This window comes from Pieris rapae, chromosome 16 (assembly GCF_905147795.1).
Source record: "Pieris rapae chromosome 16, ilPieRapa1.1, whole genome shotgun sequence".
Classification (NCBI taxonomy): domain Eukaryota; kingdom Metazoa; phylum Arthropoda; class Insecta; order Lepidoptera; family Pieridae; genus Pieris; species Pieris rapae.
Window position 1 is genome coordinate 2,760,327 of NC_059524.1, and position 25,819 is coordinate 2,786,145.

General features: G+C 32.8%; 2 protein-coding genes across 10 annotated transcripts in view; both read right to left on the reverse strand.

Moving 5' to 3' along the window:
- Positions 1-17,055, reverse strand: part of LOC110998393 — a 106,670-nt gene extending 89,615 nt beyond the window's left edge. For 2 of the 4 annotated variants that reach the window (XM_045631566.1, XM_045631563.1), the window contains exon 1: positions 16,708-17,055. The gene's annotated coding sequence lies outside the window, so the exon portion shown is untranslated. The remainder of the gene's footprint in view (positions 1-16,707) is intronic. The other 2 variants (XM_045631565.1, XM_045631564.1) reach the window with 2 other exon arrangements.
- Positions 17,056-19,954: 2,899 nt separating this feature from the next.
- Positions 19,955-25,819, reverse strand: part of LOC110998396 (elongation of very long chain fatty acids protein 7) — a 43,911-nt gene continuing 38,046 nt past the window's right edge. For all 6 annotated transcript variants that reach the window (XM_022267041.2, XM_045631743.1, XM_022267042.2 and 3 more), the window contains 2 exons: positions 21,865-21,929; positions 19,955-20,499 (listed from right to left, as the gene is read on the reverse strand). In XM_022267041.2, the coding sequence (XP_022122733.2) occupies positions 20,148-20,499; positions 21,865-21,929 (417 nt within the window). In that variant the 3' untranslated portion in view covers positions 19,955-20,147. The remainder of the gene's footprint in view (positions 20,500-21,864; positions 21,930-25,819) is intronic.

The following is a 25,819-nucleotide window of genomic DNA, read 5'->3' on the forward strand; positions in this document are numbered from 1 at the left end:
CATTTACAACCATTTCAAGTCATGGGCGTAGAGCGGGTAAGAAGAACTGGCAAGAAACTTTCCGCCACACTGTATTGTATATAAAATAGATAGATATAGATAAAAATAAATAAAGATTTCTTCAGAGCAGTGTTTGTCTAGTGGCTTTAACGTGCGACTCTGATCCCTGGGGTCATAGGTCCGTTCCCCTGCTGTGCAACAATGGACTTTTTGTCTATGTGCGCATTCAATATTCGCTCGAAGAAAAATATATATTGTGCAAATTGAGCTATAGTATTTCAAATATATTTTATCGTGAAATCAACCTTGGTAGGTAAAAGCGATGGTAGGTGAAGGACGTGATACATCAAAACAGTTCGATAACATTTGTCTTATTATCATTAAGTAATAAACAATATTATTCTGATAAAATTCTTGTAAATGAATGTAAACTTACAAAGGCAAGTGTTAAGGGACATACTATCCAGAGTTTCCGTAAATATGTATTATGCGTCAGAAACGTATTGAATTTTAAAGCGCGTAAGTCATATTTTTATTTACAGATTAATTAATTACCAAAAACGGGCAGAAGACTCACCTGATGTTAGGTGATAGCGCCGCTCATGGACACTCTCAATGCCAGAGGGCTCGCAAGTGCGTTGCCGGCCCTTTAAAGTATTGATTTCAGGAACATATAATTCTACTAATGTGTGACTCTGGGAACGTCAAATATGGCCTAAAAACGTAGTCTGTAATCTAAATTACTTAATCGACGGAAATTACTCTTGCTACGCTTTAAAAAAAATATCTCTGTTTATATATTTAATATATCAAGTCTCAAGATGTTTTCATGTGGTTTAAGTGCCAGGTGTCTGTGGTTAAGGTTTTTTTCTGTTAATCACGTTGTATTGAGATACAAGGGAACCACAAAAACATAAATAATGCATCTTGCGTGTCCGCTATTAGCAGCTGCTTTTAAAATCATTTAGAATCTTTATGAAAAAACGACGTCTCTGGCTTTGTCGAGATTTTGAATAAATCATGATTCAGACATCTATTTTTTGTTGTGTTACGTCTTTTCAAGCGATAATAATTTCCAGTATCTTTAAACTAAATATTCAAAAATTAGTAAAAAAAAATTCAACAAATTCATAAAGTTTGTCAAGTTTTGTTGGTCAATTCGGCAGTGTACCTTTAATGCTGGTAGCATTTTCTCGCTTTGGCCATTCACCAGTACCAGCTCTGGGGTCACCGGTACTATCTACTAGGCGCCATCTAAAATCTTTTATTACTAAATATATAGTTTTTTTAACGATTCACTTGCCACTCGACCAACAAGGTGATTCACCATCTCATCATCATCATAAATTGGTCCCTATCTTCCCTCAAAAAGCACAGTTATATAGTTAAATTTTATTACGTTCAAATTGATTGTTACATTGTAAAAATCCATGTACATAACGACTATAAACACGCCCTGCGACTTTCCCTAGCTTCAGGCAAGATTGGTACGAGGTATATGTATAGTTATCTTGGGTGTCGCTCGAAAACAGATGTAGTACCTTCGGGCAATCATAATTCATAGCCATATAATACTATGGTATTAGTGTATTGGAAATGTATAGTCATCTATGGAACGCATATCCGAAAATTATTATGGAATTTTAAGTTTTTTTATCGTATCAATTTTATTAACATGTTTAAAAGTCTTACAGTTTTTATTAATGATACTTGATGTTGCCTTTTATTCCACAATGTAATTATTGTTCATGGGGTACAAGTTATTTAATGATTTTGATGCAATTTATATGTAAGCGATAGATAAGAGATTATCGTTAACTTTCCTAACAATAGACAATATATCTACAATCTAGACGAAAGTATCACGTTTATAGAAAAGGGAAAAACTCCACAAACATATCTTATTAATCGCTTATAATACATTTGTTTGTGGGGTATAAGTATAATCGATAAACTATAGTAAGTATATGTATCGTTAACATTTTAAAATATTATAAACCTTCGTCATAAGGATAAGGTTTTCAATGGAACGTTTTAAGCTTTACTACAAATGGGCTAGTTCTCGTCTAGATTGTAGATGTCTATTGTTCGGAATGTTAACGATAATCTCTAATCAATCCCTTACAAATCGACGGAGCTTAGCCTGGAGCAATACTTAGGCTTTATCGAAATCTGATAACAGGAAAAAATATTATAAAGATAATGCCTACATCTCTAATTAGAATTTTCGCTAATTGGTCTTCGCTAAATTAAAAAATGAGTTCATAATTAGACATTGTAAATTTATTTTAGTGGCGGAGAAAGTTGGAAAAATCTGGAAGAGTTAACCTTAAAGATGATCAAATCATTACTTTAAATTGTCGCTGCACTGTAAAATACACTTTAATACAAAGCGTTAGAAACGTTATTGCAACGTCATAAATCTAGCCGCATAAAAAGACATGTCCAAAACATAGGCTTGTGCTTGACCATTCCGGATGCCTGTTGCCGTAGTAACTCATGACAGGGATTTCGTAGACGCAGCTAATTACGGTTAGAATAACTTTATTTCTCATAGGAATAAAAAAAAAATTCGCTTACTGAGAAAAAAACATTACAAGAGACTAAATAATTATTACTAGAACGCACAGAAGGTACCTATACAAAAATTCAAAAACAAATACAATAACAAAAATGCAGGTAGACACAACAGACTCGAAACAAAAACATAGGTTTAGGATTGGACTTATTACTAGATGTGGCATTGATGGCATAGCCTGATATAACAGGTTTATATTAATTACTTTTTATATTTATACATTATAGTATATGCATTATATTACGTTATACTAATTACTTTGTTAATACAATACTGAAACTTTAAACTGATAAATAGTTTGAGTTCGTTCATGCTCCAGTCATTTTCTTCACGTCATAGAAACGGTGAATGTATCCGCAAACTCTGTACCAATTATTTCAGTCAACTAGGTTTTTATTCCACCTTTCAGAGGTTTTCACTCAACCGGAAATAAGTGGGTCAAACTTGGACGCGGGATTGAAAAGGGTATGTCGTATGAAGTTTAGTATATTAATATTTATAGTTGCTTGAATGATCCTTGGCGGACTCTGTTGACTGTACTCTTTTAGTTTTCGTATCGTTTTTAGGTTACGTTTGTGGTACTTGCTTTTGGAATTACTACATTGGAGACCTACTGAATCAGAGCGTGTTCTAATTCTTATTCATTTATCTCCACTTTTCATACCGAATCTTTTCTACGTTTCCTTATTGTATTTTTCTTTGTATATTTGTTATCATTATTGTTTGATGTTTTATTTCTTTTGTGCGTCCCAAAGTATTTGATTTCAACTTGTTATTTTTCGTTAATTTATAAACGGTAATGTCTGTATTTTATTTGTGCCATTAAATTGTTTCTGCTGTTGTAAATATTTTGGTTTTAAGGTTGGAAAAAAAGGATTATAATTAGTGGTTCTTTCTGATGCTAGTAACCAGACTAGTTACCTTCTCCTACGAAATGTCTTGCGACATTACCGTTCTGGAATAAATATACAAAATTAAATGGATACGTGCTTAATTGAGAAAAAAATCCCACTGAAACACATTAATTCGTGTATTTTCGTAAATAATGGCAATACGATTTACGAAATTTATATAAAAGCTTCAAATGTGTATTTTAGTTGGAAATGTATATACAAATAGAACGATTAATTATCAATTAGGAGTACTAAAATGTATTGAAATAATGTTTATGAGCAGGGAAACAAATATAGGGATCGGAATAGCAACCCTCGTTAATTCCCGTTCAATTTCAAATAAATTATTTTGTGTATTGAATAACATATGGAAGTTGGAACCTTTGACTACATCCAACGTATATTTTTATTAATAATTTACGAACCAAAGTTTACTTTAATGGTGGCTTTTGTCGCTAATGAGCAATTGCTTCCACTCAATTAAACTCAGAATTATAATGTGCTAAAAAATGTATGTGTGTGTAAAAATTTGTAAAAATTTTGGTAATTTTAAAATTTTTAGCGTTACTTGTAATTTTATGATTTGTTAATTTTGTTATGCACTTCTTGCACTTTATGTATTGTTTTGTTTTTATTCCTTACTGGGGTTGCCTGCATAACTTATAAATAAATAATATTTGTAAATAAATCGTTAGTATTTTTATTAATTTGGTTGAAATAAGTATTTTAAATTACGTCAATCAAGGTATTTATACAACATCAAATTTGATTCATTCCAAGTTTACCGCCCTAATATCAAGTTCCTAACATTTGGTTAAGTTCTTACCTTTTGAACCGTACCCAACTGGTTGCTCTGAGTGGGTATGAATCTGTGCCTTTTTTAGCAACATCGGGCGTGCCCCAGGGATCGAAGCTGGGTCCTTTACTCTTTTTATTATTTGTGAATGACTTGCTTGGCAAAATAAGCAGTGAATGTTTGGCATATGCAGACGACATTAAAGTCTTCAGACGTATATCTGATGAAAGAGATTGTGAGACCTTACAATTGGATATTAATACTATCTCTGCTTGGTGCGATGAAAACTTTATGGTTCTGAATATTGAGAAGTGCCGAGTTATAACATTTACAAAAAGTAGGAACCCTATCCAGTATAAATATAATGTTAAGGGTATTGTAGTTGATAGAGTTGAGGTGATTCGCGACTTGGGAGTGCTATTTGACTCTGCTATGTCTTTTAGACCTCATTATAATGATATATGCAGCAGAGCTGGCCGGATGCTGTCCTTCATTCTTAGAACTGCTAAACCATTCAGGCGAGCCGATTCCTTTATTATCTTATACAGCTCTCTCGTGAGAACCATGGTTGAGTATTGTTCGGCGGTATGGACCCCGATATACCAAACTCATATAGATAGATTGGAGGCTATACAAAGGCGGTTTGTCAGAGCATTGTGCTATAAGTATGGTCTTAGGCGAAAAATAAAACAATATGACCAGCGTCTTGCCCACTTTCAAATGGTAAGTCTTGAAAGGAGGAGGTGGATGAGCGACCTGTGCACTTTGCATAAAATAGCAAATGGCTCATTTGACACCTGCCTTTTGGAGAGGCTGGAGATCAAGGTACCGACGCGTTCTGTGCGCATCCAGGAATTATTTGTTATACCTATGACTGATAACAATGTTTCCCAGAATGCTCCGCTCGTAAGAATGTGCAAATATTATAATGCTGTATGTGCTGAGGTTGATATTTTTCACAATAATATTTGTAAATTTAAAAAGATAGTTCATAGTAAATACTTGCAACCTTAATTACTAATTTAATTGATTAACGTATATGTATATAAACATGTGTGTGTGTGTATGTATAGATATATTTTTTCTCTTATTTTTTTTTATATTTTTGTCATTCGGTTTGATATGTGTATGTTGTTTAGTTGATATTTAGTGTAAATGCTGTGTACAGATATAACTGGAAGTCAGATTTTTAAATGTTGTTTAGTATGTAATAATTTTATGTATGTAGTCAGTCTGTTTTCTGTTTCTGTACCTTAATGTGAAAATAAAATAAAATAAAATATTGATTCGAAACTCAAGTGAAATAAGTTATAACTTAAAGTTCTAATTAATGTAAATTGCACTCCAGTTATAGAGTTCCTTGCTATATGGATATAATTTATGCAGAAAGACGATCTTTTGAGGATGGCTAGTTCATTCAATTAATATATTATGCGACTTTGAGCAATGTATGCAATTTACCAGAAACGGTGTCGACTTAGGGGTGGCGCATTATCAATGCAGGTAAACTGTGCGTGCTCCTATTTCACCGTGCCTCCTGCTGATAGAGGACAAATCTTTGTTTTTAATTTATTTTTATAATTCTTGATTACGCAAGATGTCATATGGAACATGGTGTAATGGTTGCAGCTCCTTACAAACGTTGTGTAAAAAAAACTTGGCGATTAAAAAGAGTGGTGTAGAGTTTATTGCCAGTTCTTCTCTTCCATTCTACGCTCTTGATTTGAGAAATTGCAGTAAATGTAAAATTAGAAACATTTTAATACATTAAATTTCTTTATTTTTGACGTTCATACGTGTACATTATGTTACCAACATGAATAAATGATTTTTGATTTGATTTGAAACTGATTGGAAATTATTCAGAAAGAAGAGTTTTATAGTCTTTTAATCTTCAAGTTCATCTTCAAATCAAAACTTTTCAAGCGTATTATTTTGTAACCAATCGTAAATATCCTCGTGTTTAACTGAAATCCTCCCCTAGCTTAATTTTTTTGTGTAGGTAGGTCTGAGTCTGGTCGAATTTTTATACGCCTAAGTGATAAGGGTGGCTCATTAAAACTACACACAACCCGTAATATTCACCCTTCTACCACCAAACCCTATTTATTACCAGCGATATTAGTACTAATAATCTTCAACTGTCGCAAGAAATAATTTATACGACCAAACGCCGTTTGTCAGCTAGCTAATTATATAGACGCATCAGACAAGATAAATATACATACATTTAAACATAGATTCCACTGTTTAAAACTAAGGCATATGATACAAAATCTGTAAGTAATAAACAATTATTCCTTGAATTATAAAAAGATAGATCAATACAGAATCCCGGCACAAATTTATAATTATTTCTATACTTAATATGTGAGATATACAATAGATGTTTATAATCACAGATTTAGAATCCGAAAAAATCCTTGTCTAGAATCACATTTGAAACAAATCCTGACCGGAACCATGAGAAGCTTACAGCTACAGATTTCTCTAATATAAGTAACATATTCCTAAACGTTTGCCAACTTTGTTTATCTTAAAACGACGATTCCGAAGATATATTACAGTTAGAATTATACCACATTATTCGTTGTTAATTTATCTCTAGCGTTTACGGAAATTGTCCTGTTTTTAAACGTATATATCTGCAATGAAAATTCGGTTCCTATTCTGTATTTAGTATATACTTCTACAATATTCTACGGAATACTAAATCCTTGGCTGTAACTTTGAAACTATAGATGATTTTCTACATAGTTTCACAGTGGAATTCGTTTGCCGCAACACTTCTAATAACTCTTCAATAGATGTCTGTGTCCGAAACATGTAATTTCGTGATTATGACAAAAGTAATTTGTAATTGAAAAAACTCGTTTTTGCAACTGTGGTGTTGTGTAAAACAAACAGTTTGCGAGTCACTGTCGTCTTTTCCAAAGTGTGGAGGAAATAAAGCAAATTTCGAAGAAAGCTTATTTTAATAATACCTAGCGCCACCCAAAGTCTGATTTATTTACAACAAAAATAATACCCACAGGAAAGCTTTGCATGGTTATATACTGGATAAAAAGTTTAGCGTTGCTCAATATTCTTGAATTGAAATTAGGAGAACCAAAGATTACTCGTACATGATACATGTATAACGTGACCAAACGTCCCGTTTTGAACGGGACTGTACCTTTTCTAATTTCGAGTCCCGGTCACCCGGTGTCCCTAAAATGAAGTGTGGTACACAAAATTGTACCGTTTTCAGAAACCGCGCGAACATACAAGCGGTGGAATATAAAAAATAACGTGCCAAAAGTAACATTCTTATTTCAAATCGTCATTAGCTATAGTTTGTTCTTTTGAAATATAACTATTTTGTGATTCGAATATCATAATATAATTCGTAACTTTTAAATTTTTTCTAAATAAGTACTTAACTTTGAAAAAGTGTTCTTTTTCATTGACTACTTATTATTTGACCTTGAATAAACTAATGTCCCGTTTTGAGTCAAAAATAAATGGTCACTTTATAACATGTACCTATTAAGTGCGACAACTAGAGCCTCACAGTAAAGCCACTTTAAATTTAGGGGAGATGCCTATGGTCATGCAGCGGATGTAGACAGTCTGAATCGAACGAATGAACATTATGACTTTTGATCGAAAACAAGATATCTAATATATGAAAATTGCCAACGCAATATACCTTATAAGAAAAATTGTTCAGCCGTAATATCATCATATATTCATCAAATATCTGTAATAGTTATATACTTAAATAATAGAACGTTAATCTAAATTGTTTAATTACATAGGGCATGAGTTTAAGCTACTTTCGAATTATATAATTACTGTTAGAAGCCTAAAGTTCTAATAACGTTAATCATAAATTAATCTGTAGCACATAAATAATATCAAGATAAATTAATCGCATGATATAACAGTAACACAGCGATGTCGTTCTCACGCGCGGAACGAAAATAGAACACAAATATTTAAGGAAAATAACCTTTATTGTGGGGAGACATTGGTTACTTTCGTGTAAAGGATAAAATGTCAAATTCACCTGACAGCTGTCAGTCACAAGTGACAGAGCAACCAGCGGTCCCGTTTTTTCGCTTGAGCGCTCGTTCAGTACTTTGAAGGGTGATATTATTAAAATGGAAAATACATTTGATACAATTTAAATTGTCTTTGGTCTGGATTTATGGAAATATCATTAGATCACGAAGCCCCCAGCGGGGCGGACATGTCTGTTTCATATATTTTTTATAAAGCTTGTAAATATTTCAAGGAAATAATAGCCGGTGCAAAGATCATTTAATGTCCTAAAATGACAAAATTGATCCATACACTACTTTGACCGATGGAAGCGCGGTAGTTTTTATTTTATTTTGGCTGAAATTCGCTGTTCGATTGTTATAAAAAATTTAGTACAAACTTCTTTTACAGTATGAACGCTTATCTTCGAAAATACGAACTGGTTTTTATACAGACACTACGTCTACAGTTTTATTAGTATGAATCATAGTCTAACAATAATTAATATTATACAGTACACGAAACAATCAAAGTTTTAATCATAAAAAAGGACTTTTTTAAAACTAAAAATATTATCTGAGCGCATTCTGAGTGTTTTCTTCAGCTAACATTTGAAGTAGTTTCGTTTTGTAGTTGTTTTTGTTACTTTATCATAATTCTATACGATAAAATCTTTAATTGAAGACATATAATTTGATTTTATTTTGAATCTAAAATAATTTGAACATACCAAACCAATGGAACAAAACCGGTCGAATTGTTGATAACTTCCGGAGCTAAAGAAATAAGACGTAGTGAACGAATAGTTTTCTCTTCTTATTTTTGTTGGTTCCACATGATGCTTTTATTTCTTTTGGCCAGACGTCTGCTGGCGCAGTACTTTTTCTTACGGCATTATTTTATTGAAACCCGTTTTGAATCATTTACTATTCTCTGGTATTATGCTTTAATATTTAAGTACCTTCGTACCTACTTCATAGCAGCATACTATGTTTTCTTACGGCTAGTTCGTTGGTACCGCTTCTGCTATAGCTACAATAACGTGCTATTCGATATACCCTTGTTAAAAACATTTTAGGCCCAAGATGTGATGCCGACTTTTATCAGTTTTTAGAAACGCGAGTAGCTCTTAGCTCCAAACCGAAATTATAAATTAAATGAAAATAGAATTATTAAAAATAATAATTCATCCAACTCTATAAAAATGATGTATTTATTTGAACATCTTATGATTTGTTTAAATGATACATTTGTAAAGGAAAACTCAATACCTCTGAGGATAAAACATAATATGATTACGAATGTATATCGACATTAGGTATATCATGTATATAAAAACAAAGGACTATGTTAAGAATAGTATATTCGTAATGAAAGTCAGGTGTTAGTGAAGACTCTTAAACGGCCTTTCCTAAGCGCACGTATTTAAATCAAAAATGCATTTTCTCTTACATTAATTTTCTAAACGCCATTGTCGGAATACAATACAAATTCCACTAAGAACTAGTATCTTATGACCTTATTTCTGTGCAATAAATAACGCTACAAGTGATGTTAATAGTAAAACAATAAATTTTATGCCGGAACCTACGTTATTCACCCATTCTCAGATACCTTTGATTTATCACTTCAATATCCATAACGAGAGCTCATTTCACATAAGATTTCATACAGTGAGACGAATTATATTTTCTAGCCACGATTTTTCTTGGACTCATACTAAATTATATTGTTGAGTAATTAAACGTATTTCCGAAGGATTTTTTAAGTTATTATAGGCTGTGGGAGATGCGTCTTATTGTGATACGACAATCTAGTTCATAATATTAACTGTAATAAATTATTTGTGATTAAGTACATCTCGCCTTAATATTATGTTCATAATTGGACTGGGCCCTGAAAAATTATATTTGCACGGATTATTTAGTTTGTATTAACTAAGAATTGTTAGTATTTGTGTTGGTCTCACATGTCATGGATAGGTATAGGAAGTGAATGTAACGAATACTTAAATGATCCTAATCCTTGGGATTGATTTGCTCCAACAATTTTCATTAAAAGCTTGGCGATTGAAAAGAGTGGCGGAAAGTTTCTTGCCAGTTCTTCTTACCCGCTCTACGCCCTTGACTTGTGAACTGGTTGTAAATGTAAATTTACAATTAATTTAATTTGTTTTTCTTGACGTTCATAAGTGTTCATGTTTACCTATATGAATAAAGATATTTTGATTTGTAACCAAAGGTGTTGAATGTCATAATGGTAGATAAACCTAGATTTATAAATTATGCACACTAATTACCTCAGCCTATAGTGTCTTATTAGTGACTTATTAGAACTATACAATTATACAACATTCAATTTTCAACCGTGGTGGAAGGTAGTCCATAGCCGTGTTAAAAGTATTATTAGCCGTGTTATAAGTGTTATTATTCAATTTTTAACAATAGTGTTAGCTTTTATAAGTCAAATTTGAAGTAATACAGAATACGTAAAATCAGTGAAGTGAATAATAGTGAATCTAATCAAGCTATGAAGTGCCATGGCTGTAATAACGTATTAAATGTCGATCATTTTTTAAAGTGTAATAATTGCAAACGCAAGTTTTGTTATGAATGCCTTGATGTTGCTGCCGGGTCGACTAAGCAGCTCAGTGCTGAGCAATTGGCATCACTTAATTGTCCTCTGTGTCAGAATGTAACTCGGCGTAAAAACAATGACGATAATACTCCTGTCCGGCGGGGTCGCAATAACCAATCACCAAGCGCCTCCTCATATATAACGACGTGTAAAGAGCCGGAGTGTGATTTTGCTACGAAAACTTCTGCAGGCGCTGACTTTTCTAAGCAGCCGGTTACGTTGGACAGTATTAGCAAACTTATAGACTTGAAACTGTCCCCTGACTCATCGTTTATGCTAAATCTACGGTCCGCGCTTAGAAAGGACTTGAAGGACATGGTGACCGACGAGGTTAGCCGAGCTGTTGAGTTGGTAAAGGCTGACTTCACGACGACAACGGATTTTATCATCTTAGAACAAAATGATTTGAAGTCAAATATTGCAGACAAAGACAATCGAATCAGGGTACTCGAGACTGAACTTACGAAATCTCAAAACACGCTATCAAAACTCCAGAGTCGTTTATTTACAGTTGAAAAGATTTCACGTGACTTAAACCTCGAGATTCACGAGGTACCCGAAAGCAAGACTGAGAATCTGATGGAGTTATTCAAAAAACTCTGTGAGTGTTTAAATGTTGTGGTATCTGAGAGTGATGTTAAAGCATGTCGTCGTGTAGCTAAGATGGACTCAAACTCCAAAAGGCCGCGAAACATACTAGTTACCCTCTCAACGCAGCGTCAGCGTGATACACTCTTGTCTGCGTTGACTCGCTTCAATAAGTCCCACCCTGACACCAAACTATCTACTACCGATATTGGTATTGGCGGCTCGTCGTCGAGCAGGATATACTTGTCTGAACATTTGTCTCCTGAAGCTAAAGAGTTACACCGTGCGGCACGTAAATTTTCTACTGACAAGAACTACAGGTTTGTTTGGGTGCGATATGGCCAAATTTATGTTCGTAAGGATGAATCAAGCCCGGCCATTCTAATTAAAAGTCATGATTCCTTCACTAAATTGTCTTAATTGTTATTACTACTACTAATTTGTTTGTTTATCATTGCTTAGTAAGTTACTTGATCAATTTTTGTTTTTATATACTGAATCACACGTTATTTCCACAATGATTAATATATTTTATCAAAATGTAAACAGAATTCGTAGCAAGTTAACTCAATTTTCTTTAAATCTGTTAAATTCTAACTTCGATATTATATGCTTGACGGAAACGAACTTAAATATGAGTGTTTTCGATGGCGAAGTTGTTGACGCCCGTTACAATCTCTTCAGACGAGATCGTGCGGATTCCTCCTGTGCTAAAACCGAGGGAGGTGGAGTTTTACTCGCCGTCCATAAAAAATACCAGGTCATCCGTCAAGCATCGTGGGATAGTGATATGGAGGATGTCTGGGTTACTCTTATTCCTGAAGCACGTGACACTTCTCGCATAAATTTATGTGTTTGCTATTTGCCTCCTGATATTAGAATTATCAAGCTTGAACTCTTTTATAGCCATTGCCAAAATTTACTTCTTAATCGTTTCCCTTTGGATAATTTCTTATTAATTGGTGATTTTAACACACCTGATTACTCTGATTCGATTAATCCCTCTCTGTCAATTTCCCCTAACCCGAGTAAGAAGCTCCTTCTACTAAATGAATTAATGTCACTGTGTAATCTAAAACAGCATAACTTTATCACAAATGCAAACGCTCGCTTGTTGGATTTGGTGCTTTCTAATATAGATTGTATAAGTGTCAATGAAACACTTGCATTAAGTTTGTTAGATAAAAATCATCCCGCAATTTTGATTACTCTTTCTCCGATTCAGATTTCTAAAGGGCTTCAACGCGCTAACATTAAACGGCTTAATTTTGCTAAATGTAATTTTGAAAACATTAAATCTGAACTCCAGTCTGTGAACTGGTCCGAAATCTTATCGTCCCCTTGTATTGATGAGTGCACCGAAGCTTTTTATGAGCTTTTATTTGAAATAATATCAAGAAATACACCAAGTTGTTGTAGCAAATTCTCATCTTATCCAGTCTGGTACAGCAAATCCTTAATTAAATGTAATAAAGAAAAAAACTTATATCATAAACGGTTTAAGAGGTTTGGGAATCCCCGCGATTACGACGTTTTCTCTTTGCTGAGGGAGAGATGCAAATTTCTTACCAAGATTTGTTACGACAAGTATATCGCATCCATCGAGGACTCGTTGGCCAAGGACATAAAATCATTTTGGAGATTTGTGAATAATCGTAAAGGCCATATTTCAGTGCCTCACACCATGACACTTGAAAATACTTCTGAGACAGACGGTCAGGGGATATGTGACCTTTTTTCGCGATACTTTGGTTCAGTTTTTGACGATAAAACTAATAAAACTATATACACTGACCAATCTGGTGCTGTAAATAACACGTATTTTAATATATTATCTGGCTTTTCTATTACGGTAACAGATATCAAACGTAAAATAGATAGTTTGGATATTAACAAAGGGGCGGGTCCTGACCTTCTGCCTCCTATTTTCATAAAAAGTTGCGGAAAGGAGTTGTCCATTCCATTATGTGTTCTCTTTAATAAATCGTTAACTAGTGGTGTGTTTCCTAAGCGCTGGAAAACTGCCCACATAATACCTATTTATAAAAGTGGTGATAAGTCCAATTGTAAAAACTATAGACCGATAAGTATTTTATCTTGCGCTGCTAAATTATTTGAGTCAGTGATGTATACTCATCTGTTCAGTCATTTTAAGCCTGTTCTTTCAGACAAGCAACATGGTTTTGTTAGAAACAGGTCTACGGTCACTAACCTTCTGGAATACAAAAACTATCTCTGTCAAGTGTTTGCCACAGGTGGCCAAGTTGACTCTGTTTACACTGACTTCTCTAAGGCTTTTGACAAAGTAAATCACCATCTGCTCTGTCATAAGTTAGCGTCACATGGTATCCACGGCAGTTTATATAGATGGATCTGCTCATACCTAGACTCTAGAACTCAGTTGGTTGCGTTAAAGGGCTTCATCTCTGCACCTATCGCAGTTACATCGGGAGTACCTCAGGGTTCCCACTTAGGGCCATTATTCTTCGTAGTTTTTATTAATGACCTTATTCAACAACTGTCCTGCAATTGTCTCTTATATGCAGATGACTTAAAAATATTTACTTCTATTACTAATTTAGATGACTGCTTAACATTACAGCGTGATATCAATACCGTATCACTATGGTGCAAGACGAACTACATGTATTTAAATATAGACAAGTGTTTTGTCATATCGTTTACTAATAAACGAAACAAAATCGTATGGAACTACGTCATAGATGGTCAATTAGTTAACAGATCAGATGTTGCAAAAGACCTAGGTATCCTGTTCGATGACAAGCTTTCATTCCGTGCCCACTATAGTCACATCACGTCTAAAGCAAACCATCTACTGGGTTTTATTCTTAGATCCACAAAAGGTTTTAAAAATCCTCGTAGCACCTTGTACTTATACTTCAGCCTCGTAAGAAGTATATTAGAATACGGTAGTCCAATATGGTCGCCGAATTATAAGGTGCACATTGACGATATTGAACGAATTCAGAGGAAATTTCTCAGAATTTTATGTTATCGTATAAAACCTGGCCGGTCTAACTTAAATTATTGCGATAGACTCCTGAAATTTAAAGTTCAACCATTAGAATCCAGACGCATAGTCTTCGACTTAGTTTACCTTTACAAAATCACCCACTCCATTATAGACTCTCCCGAACTACTAGCTCACATTAGCCTTAACATTAGATTTAGTGCCCGTAGAGCTAACGAAGTCAATTTATTTTCCCTTCAAACTTATAAGAATAACATCTCTTTTTACAACCCTTTGACCAGGATGGCTCGTCAATATAACGAGATGGCAAAGAGCAACCACTTACTTGTGGACATATTCTGTCGCAACATCAATAAATTCATTAGTGTCGTTAAAGACATCCTCCATCGTAGGTTAAGTGCTGACCCTTGTGGTCCTGGTTAACGTTACGTTAAATTGGTGTCGAGGAACTTATTATTATTATTATTATTGTTTTTTTACTATGTTACCTTTGTTAGTTATGAGCCTTTTATTGATGTAACATTAATTTTGCAGTGTGCACATGGTTTTACATTAGAATCCTGTTCATAACTATTAGTTTTAAGTTTATTTTTGTAAAGATTATAATGTGTTTTGTGCACCAAATAAATAAAAATAAAAAAAATAAAATAACGCCAGTGAATTTCGAAATCTATACCAATTTTCTCAACGAAGAAAAAGAAGAATAACAAGTACTTATTCTTGCCCCTGATCGAGAGAAGTGGGTACTGATACAAGCACTTCGGAAGCCAAGACATCGGACATCGTCATGTTATCAAGCCACTAGGCAACAAGGCGGCTAGTCATACAGCAATTCAATTATATTTAATCCTGAGAAATATTTTATATCTGGTAATGGTAATAATACACTTCAAAGATTCTACCTGTTGAGATTTTAAGAAACCAAAAATTTCCAAGAGGTTTACAATTCGCGACAATATTTTGTACCTACGCACGTGAATATAATAGACAAGAAAATGAATTTAACACACAAAGCAGTTTAGATTCCATTTTCAAATCAAAGCCACGAATACTTTGAAAAGAATATAAGAAATAGGTTGTAAAATGGAACAGAAGAAAAGAATTTCTTGTGACCGGTTGCCGAGTTGCCAAGCTATTAAAAAGTTTTCACTCGACTTGATAATTAATTAGAAATATAGAATGGAAAAAATCGTAGAACAAACCACTAACTCGGTTACGCTTGTAAGAACAGTTGACAGTTAATTAAAAAGAAAATATAATTACTTGCATATTTCGTTAAAATACCTACGATTTACGGTTGTTTTAAGTCATCTTCCGCATAGAGCTTTACTTGTAAGTAAAAGATTCTTCACCTATAATATAAATTATTTTTTGTAGCAAAGAACAAAAAACCTTAAAATACACACTAATAATAACCAGCCGTTTTGGTCTAATAAATTATGTAGATTATATTAAAGTAATATTACGAATTTACGATTACAAATATGTAACAAGTGTCAATTTAATGCAATTGAATAACGGAAATATTTACAACAAATTAATCACAATAAAATACAATAAAATTGTAATTGTTAAAACATACTTGACATATTTAAATAATAAAAAATATATACTTTTGATCTAAAAATCTCTATTCAAAAAACTTCGCTTTGTATATTGTCAAAAATATTTAATTTACTTATTGTTAATGAAATTATTAGAAAAACAAAATTTCGCAGTTTATTTTCAGCTGTTTCTTTTGTTTACATTTCGCGTGCACAAAAGAAATGTGAGCGTTAATAAATTGTATTAATTTATAACCTTTTAAATTCATTAATAACTAAAATTACATTATGTATACTAACAACTGGTGCATATTTAACAAAGGAATTTAAACAAATTAGATTTTTTTAAACCACTCGTCTACATGGAAACCTCCTTCGTGTTTTATGAAGACGGTAAATAAAAGTCATAATGAGGTATATAATCTTTCAATTTAAATAAAAATCTGACATGGAACAAAAAAAGACTTTTGCGTTAAAAATAATATCGTTTAAACTGTACAAAAATTGCACATTAACTTACTAAAATATATTTAAAAAGCTGAATATTAAGAGTTCAAAATTTGCAACACAAATCGCACTGCAGTATCTAGTGCAGAGGTTTTTGTATGACGGTTTCAAGAAATTCTGATTAGCATATTATACGGGACACTCACACTTATTTCACTCAAAATTTATTTTATATCAATAACCCCTATCTTTACCGTGGGTCTGATAGCACATTACCGATTAAACAGCCCAGTTACGACCGATTTATCGCCGTACAAAATGTTGTTTTATATCATTATTCAAGATACTAGGACGCTGTGCAAAGCTTCTTGTCATTACCACTAGTTTCTTGCAGTTTATTCACAATTCATAACAGAAAGCACTTCATTTAACACATACACTTTATATTTATCAATGTTTTGGTGATCTGTATGAATATTTTTGGGTTATATTGTTGTATTTTGTATGAGATGAACAATGATATACGACAAACACATACGCTCGTGGCGCGCGCATCCGGCAAACTGAATTTACCCAGCCCCCAGAACGAAGGGTTTTTTGCCCGGCCGCCGGTGTACATAAAACGTAGACTTCGGTACGTTTCGTTATACGACATTTGTTGTAACGACATGATTCTTACGGCTAGTAATCGCTTCTAAATGAAAATTAGAGACGATAACTGAATAGTTTATGTTTAAGTTATTGTCAAAATATAGTATAATTATTTTACCAAACAAAAGATTGTTTAATTTTTTTGACATTCATTCATTTTGATTTATTTTATCGTCTTTTTATTAGAGCCAACTATTTTTAAAACATAAATATGTAATTTATTTTTGCAATCTTCAGACTATAAAATTATTATATATTTGGCGATTATTTCTTGATAATACATATATATACTATTGTAGTCTAAGTAAAGTAAACAACAAAAATCAGTTTAGCAATATAGTTAGCAATAACAAGTAAACAGACAGAACTGAATCTTTTGTGTACACATACTATAAAGTCACCTTTTATACGCCGAGTACAGTTATGAATGTTAAAAGCAAAGTAAAATGTTAGTCTTGCAATATTTCTTATGAGCCTTGTTTATAGTACGACTATAAGTTACAAAATTATTGCGTAAAGTGGAACGCGTTTCATTTCTACTGACAGTATGCTGTCTCTGTCACTGATACTCGAACAAAAGTTGTCGGAATCATTTGTCTCGCCCTCGCCAGCAAACCCTTACCCTTTTCAAACCAGTCTATCCTGAACCATAAGTCTGCTTACTCCAAGCATTTTTTGTAAATTGTAACATGAATTAGAGTTACGACCAGGGCTTCCTGATCAATGGTTTATCCCGCATTTCGAGTTTGGGGATAACAAATTAAAGGGTCGAAAAAACCCCAAATGTCAGGTTTATTGACATTTCACTTATTCATTAAGGCTTATGAGGGTCACTAAAAGTTATTGACACAATGTTAATTTTTAAACATGGATTTTCGTTTTAATTATGCTGGCGTTTATTTTCTACAAAGTCGTAGGAAATATAGGTTCACTAATCGCTGGTAAATCATTTAAATAATTCTCTATACTAGTATAAACTAACACTAAAAACTTTTAATTTAGGCAAACATTAAGATAATTGTTATATTTCAATTTATTATTAACTGTTATTTCACCATGTTTATTATATACACAGTTATGTAACTTGTAAAAAGTAATTTTCAATCGATTTAACAACTAGTAAATTTTTATTAACAGTTAAAGATTTACAGTAAACATTAAAGCAGTTGTTGTATTTTAATTTAATATTATATAGCGTTCACAGTTGAGTTACTTGTAAGTATTCTGAAGCGCCATCTATTGACAAGTTACAGTTATACTACTGTAGGTGGGTTACACTCTAGTAGTAAAGATTGCTAGTTGTTATTTTTACCGCAAGAGGGCGCTCTGAATACTGCTACTTTGAAACTACTCAGTACCAGCGGCGAATAAGACGGATTCAATAATGTGAAGAGCTAATCCGTTACCAGTTACTACTCCAGGATATCAGGTTACCGACACGAATCCAGGGTGGGCACCTAAGAAAAAGTTCACACCGCGATGAATATTTATTTCTATAGAACAAGGAGCAATTATTTAATTTACCATGAAGAGTGTTCAGAGGAGTTGTTTGGATTAATACGCAGCTGAGTTTCATCATCGGACATCGAGGTAGAATACGAAATTCCACCCGAATCACCTCGACGTCCGCCGTTCCACAACTGCGCGCTTTTCAAGGCAGTTTTTGCCGCGCACCACCACTTTGTGGAACCAGCTGCCCACTGAAGTATTTTCGAACCAATTAAGACTTAGGGTCCTTCAAGAAAAAGCGTACCAATTCTTAAAGGCCGGCAACGTACTCGCGAGACCTGTGGCATTGACAGTGTCCATGGGCGGCGGTATCACTTAACCATGAGGCGAGCCTGCTGCCCGTTTGCCACTTGTTCTATAAAAAAAGTCGGGCAGGAGGCTCAGCGGATGTCAAGTTAGTTATTTTTTCTAAAAAAAACCCTGTGGTGGTGTGCGGAAAAATTTTTTTTTATTTTCTTTATACTTGCATAACGTTAGGAACATCAAAAATAGATTCAAGAGAAATAAGCAATTTGAAAAAATTAATACTTTATTATACAAGAAGTATACATTCCTAATGGTAATTCCTCTTAATATTAACTTATATACATTTTTACAGCTTACCGTAGTTTACAATATGGTTAATATATGACAATATTACTTTAAAACTTTACTGTCGTCCGCATCGCATACAACATATGTATGATATTGTTAGATAACAAACCTAAAATCAACGCAATAATAACTCTACATTAATGTCGTTCTATTTGCCAGTCCGAAACCTGTGCTACTAGCCGTAATTATGACGAGTCGTATACCAGATACCCAAGTCATAATTATATTGAGCAATTTTAAAAATTTTATATTTCAAAGAGAATTGTTTGAACTGTGATATCGCTTCGACCTTTTCGATAATTACATAAATAACATCAACGGGATTGATTACGCAGATGTTGTCAGGTCACGGTGGATTCTTGTTGTATCTTTATGGGTTCAGAGTTAGACAAAGTGCAATATAGTCTTGCATTTTCTGACCGACTGTTCTATGTATGGATACGATTAGTATAAACCTGAAAAAGCTATGGAAATAAAAGTAGCAGAGACGAACTTAAAAGAAATAATGTTCAATAATCGGTTAACAGGCATCTTTCTGGAATTTACTGTAAATGTTATACAAGATATAGATAGTGTTTAATCATCCGGATTACCAAAACCATTGTCAAAGAATTATCTAGAAGTTTAAAAAGAAACTGTGACTTCTATTAACCGACTCGTAGAAAATACAGACAGTATATATTGATATAGATGCCCGGAACGCATTAATATAATAATCTCATATGGACGGATTGTTAATTGTTCCAGTGAGGTAGTTTGATCAAATTGATTTTGTTCAATACAAAATTCTCTATACTTATAACTAACTGCGTTGTTTTATTGATTCAATAAAATCCATTTTTAATCACAGTACATATTTGTCTGGGATGTTTATTTACAATATCCATTTTGCTTATAGTAATTTTTCTTTGATTTCTCCGTTTGTATAAGTATTTCTGTTGACACTCTCCAGACTTTCCTTTGAAATAACATTTTCAGTCTTATTTCTTACAAAGCCGTTAATTCCATTTGTTCTGGCGTTTAAATCTAGAGCTAGTCCATTTATTGAACCGTTCAAATTATATTCATGACCATTCACTTCTGATTTAACATGACCATTGGTTGTAGCATGGTCACTGGGTATATCATTGTTGCAAGAGTCGACTCGGCGTTTTGGCTTTTCGGGCTTGTAGGCATGTATGTAGAAGTTCATGAAGAGGACAATGAATATTGATGAATGTAGTATAAGCCCTGACGCGATGATCCTGAAAGACAACATTACCTTATTAATTATCTGTGAACTATCAATTGTAAACAGTGGATGAAAAAAACGTGTGAGTACTTATGGACACGCGTTAGAAGTTATACATATTTGGCGTGACAAGATAAAAATCTTTTCAAAAATCATATTATAAAAAAATTACACCAATAATAGAAAAAAAATCTCTTATAATTTTTCTCTAACGCGCCAAAAGAAGTAATGTAACTTTAGAAAAACTTATAATTATGACTATAGCTAACTTCAGGGTATCCGTTTTTGTCACGATATGCGCATTTACTCTCATCATGTTTCCCTAACGCGCCGAAAGAAATATAACTTCAAAAATAAATATTAAGTTTTACAAAAAAAATTGAACGAAACCGTTATTAAACTTTATTGTATACAAAATGAAAGTATAATCAATTAGCACTGTCAAGAATCAAATAGAAATCAAAGTTCCGATAGTATGAGGATCTCAGTGTGTGTCGTCACTTGTCACACTTACACATATTTGAAAGTACGATTCGTTCCGACCGCCACTTATAAACTTACAAGTTTATTCTAAGTCAGGAATTTACTGTCAATATCTAATTCAACGCTTATATTAACCGTTAAATAAAGACAATTAGAAATCCTATCAGATTTTGCTTCGAGCGAGTGAATGCTATATTCTCGAATACGCAAGATCTTTTAAGTCAAATTTGTATCGCGTTGACAACGCTTTTATCGAACGAAAACATTGCGAACATGGCATGTTGTATTTTAACAATTCATGACTTGCAATAATACATAAAGAAGAATGATTTAAACTGACAGATCAGGTCATAATGTAGAACGACGAAAACTTCGTTTGATTGGATGTAATATTATGCCGTCAGTATATTACAGATGCTGTTGCAGCGTATCGTAGATACGCACTAAAAATTTACATACTATATTGTGTAGTATTTCCTATAAAATTTTAATATATGTGGCAATATAAATACGGGACACTAAGAAAAGATGAAAACACACGTCACTCAGAACAGACTTTTAAGACGATTGAACATGTATTTTTTTCTTTAAGAATATAAATTAAATACTGTTGTGAAGAATAAACCTATTAACAAAGATAAAAATGTGATTTATAACATGATAGAACATCCCATACTGTTGACCAGAATAATACGGGACTCGTCATCGTTTCATTTATGCCAGAATTCATGCCAGAATAGTTAAAACACACATATAAATATTTCTTGTACTAAAATACCCGAAATTCTTCAACATGTATTGATTAAACTGCATTTGTTTCATGATAAAACAATTACATCAAGCTTCATATGTCATGTTGATTTTTATGACGAAGTAGTAAGAATTAAATGCTTACTTTGGATATCCACAATCGCAGATCAAGGCGCTTATTGAATGGAACAACACCAAGAAGAACTGGCTCTGAAATAAGAAATTAGTTTTAATATATTATGTTCCCACATCTATTCTAATATCATATCGCACCATTTATTTATAAAGCTATCTTGAACACAGAACAGAACACAAACATATATGATATAAAATAAAATTAACATATTCTAGGCAAACGAAACCGCGGGCATAACAAACCATAACTGATGGCCGTTTTGCACTTTCTCTCCTTACACTTTCGATTAGATACAATGATAATATACACGCCAATATTTCATATACTGAATATAATATGTATAATTAATTGCCGAATTATAAGGTGCACATTGACGATATTGAACGAATTCAGAGGAAATTTCTCAGAATTTTATGTTATCGTATAAAACCTGGCCGGTCTAACTTAAATTATTGCGATAGACTCCTGAAATTTAAAGTTCAACCATTAGAATCCAGACGCATAGTCTTCGACTTAGTTTACCTTTACAAAATCACCCACTCCATTATAGACTCTCCCGAACTACTAGCTCACATTAGCCTTAACATTAGATTTAGTGCCCGTAGAGCTAACGAAGTCAATTTATTTTCCCTTCAAACTTATAAGAATAACATCTCTTTTTACAACCCTTTGACCAGGATGGCTCGTCAATATAACGAGATGGCAAAGAGCAACCACTTACTTGTGGACATATTCTGTCGCAACATCAATAAATTCATTAGTGTCGTTAAAGACATCCTCCATCGTAGGTTAAGTGCTGACCCTTGTGGTCCTGGTTAACGTTACGTTAAATTGGTGTCGAGGAACTTATTATTATTATTATTATTGTTTTTTTTTTTTTTACTATGTTACCTTTGTTAGTTATGAGCCTTTTATTGATGTAACATTAATTTTGCAGTGTGCACATGGTTTTACATTAGAATCCTGTTCATAACTATTAGTTTTAAGTTTATTTTTGTAAAGATTATAATGTGTTTTGTGCACCAAATAAATAAAAATAAAATAAAATAATATTTTAGATACATTAAGAAATTTGTATTTAAAATTAGAGTACATTTTAACGCCTCTTAGTACTAAAATAATCGCGAGGGAGAGATAAATGAATCAATGACATAAGAAACAAAAGACGATCGTACTATCGACTGACGTAAGAATTACAGCCACATTAGCACATGGATGTGGATCGAGTAGGAAAGAAAAATAAACAATAAAACAGAATTCCCTTTTATTAACAGTAATAGGTACAATATGTACATGTACGCACTTACTTCATAATACTCAATTCACTTCGGACTAGTCGCGGGTAATAAATGATTAACTTTAAAAAGTCAACTGTATTAACTAATTAATTAATTTTAATATATTATAATTGATTGTTAGGCTATCCCATAACCAGAAATTCATTTTTAACCACTATTTATTCCTCAATAAAAATAATGAAGTTAGGTGAAATCCTTTTCATTTTTCCTGAAAGTTGAAATCGGACGAGTTGCAAGAGAAGCACTAAAATGGCCGTTAACTTCTTTAAATACCACTGATCCCCTTTTTTTAATGTAACTGGTTATTTTATTTATTTAATCTAACATATTATTATCTATTCTTAGCGTGCGACTCCCTGAGGTCCTAGGTTTGATCTCCTGCTGTGGACCATTGCACTTAGTGTACGCATTTAACATTCACTTCAACGGTGAAGGAAAAAATCGTGAGGAAACCGAACCTTAGACCCAAAAACTCGTCGGCGTGTGTCAGTCACAGTAGACTGATCTATTTACATGTTCGATTGACAAGTGAACATGAAACAGATCATGAAATCTGAAAATAGATGTATGTAACGCCATTGATTTATTTTATTTTTTATTGAAATCATATCACAAATAAAATAGTTACGCTGTATTGTTCGTTATATTTAACATATTTCGCAAAATAAGGAGCCTTCGCCGAGTAACTTGTCAGTTATTAGAGAAAGGATACTGCGTTCCGGTGAGCCTTATGACGAAATCGTTGCCTGTTTGGTTACTTTATACTGATATTTAGTTTCATTAAATGCTAGACGAGTGTACTGTTGGCGTTCGCTAAGCTCGAGGTCGTGAGTTCAAATCCTTGTAAATTCTTTAACACTGTTAGGGCAAGAGTTGTGTGTTGATATTCAAAGTATTCCCGTATGTCAAAAGACGTTTTTAACATATGGTATATACTTAAACCATCGTCTCGACTCTGTATCTCAACTTATTTTTTACAAAATAACTCAATTTAAACTGTTATAAACACTGGCTTTTTGACAAGTTGTATTTAGGATTCAGTGAGTGCATTCTGCTCAATAAAACGTGGCCAGAAATTATAGAAAGAAAACGACACTTAGAAATTTGGCTATGCATGTAATAGTATGAAAGGCCGATGGATTTTTCATGAATTAGGATGTTATTATTTATTTAATTATATTATGAGAAATAACTGGAAAAAAATCCACGAAAAACTAATTAAACTTGCTTTTCCTTATCTAATTATGAAAAGAGCATCAAATTTCCCATGATAAATTAGTATTATATCCCATTTCATAAGAACGATTTGTGTCGAAATTTCTGAATTTTATTCTTACAATAAGACAAGTATTTCAAACATTTACTAGTGGTGAAAAAATCTCATTATTTCTTTTGCCTGTTAGGTAAGGTGTGTGAACTAAAATCTGATTGACATTACACTTTTTAGAATTGACATTAACGCGACAGTGAGATTTACGAAATAATACAAAGTTGCGTTTGTAATTTCGATATATTTTATCATTAAGTAGCCTTTATTTTGTTTATAAATTAGACACCTAGAAACATTACATTACTTTTAAGATTATATTATTATTTAGAATTAAATTTTTTGCCTTTGCAATTGTATATATTATATATGTATATAAAATGGTTAAAATCTTAATTTATTTATGTACTTTTTGTTCTTAACCCTTGTTATTTCATTTAACCTTTTGCCTGTCTGAGAACGTTTGTTAGCAGTTAACTATTGTTTGAATCTCTGTATATATAATTATTATGTAATGCAATAAAGTGTTAAAAATAAATAACTATTAATTTAAGTAAATATTTATACTACTTTTAAATCAGGCATCATCTCGACAAAATTGTCTTTGTATATGAAAATGTTCACAGATCTGCCAAATAACTCTTAGCCATTCTTACTTCTATACTATTCAAGTTACTACTAAAATAAAACTTAATTTCGGCTGAAATAATTTATGATATATACTGACAATATCCTATTTTAATTATTTTTATTTATTGCATTTCCATAGCAATTAACAACACGCATTACATTAATTCATAACCGCAAGGTTTCGTATTAGGTAACAAATGCGTCCGCGCAAAATTCACCTTTTTTTACACTTCCAGTCACGCAATGTTAAAGACCTAGATTTGATAATGTTTTCAATGAGATGTACTATATTAGAGCCGTTGATTAAGCGGTAATGATTACTTAAGCCATCTTGAAATTTTTTAATTAGTTTCAGAAGCTACGAAGGTACACTGCCCTGTAATTTTTCGTTTATATTTTTACTTATAATGTCCCCGTTTCTTCAGTCGGTAAGTAATGGGTGAGTCGGTCGGCAAGGATTTGCGAATCTGTTTTCACAGATTTTTGTCCAGCGCCTTTCTTATTACAGCGTACAGTTTTGAAGATGATGGGTCTTTTTTCCATTTAGTTCAACAAACAATAATAATCAAACAAACAATAATGGCAAACAGTTTAACTAATTTCTTAATGACACTGGATGAAACTAGGGTTTAAGATACAGACTAGGCCTAGTTTAAACGCTAGTGCTCATAGATGTATATTATGTGTAAGGTTGACCACAGTGAATATTGTATATAGAATGTTTGTTTTGAGTCAAAAAAAGTAATTTGTTTTGTTTTTTTTTTCATTT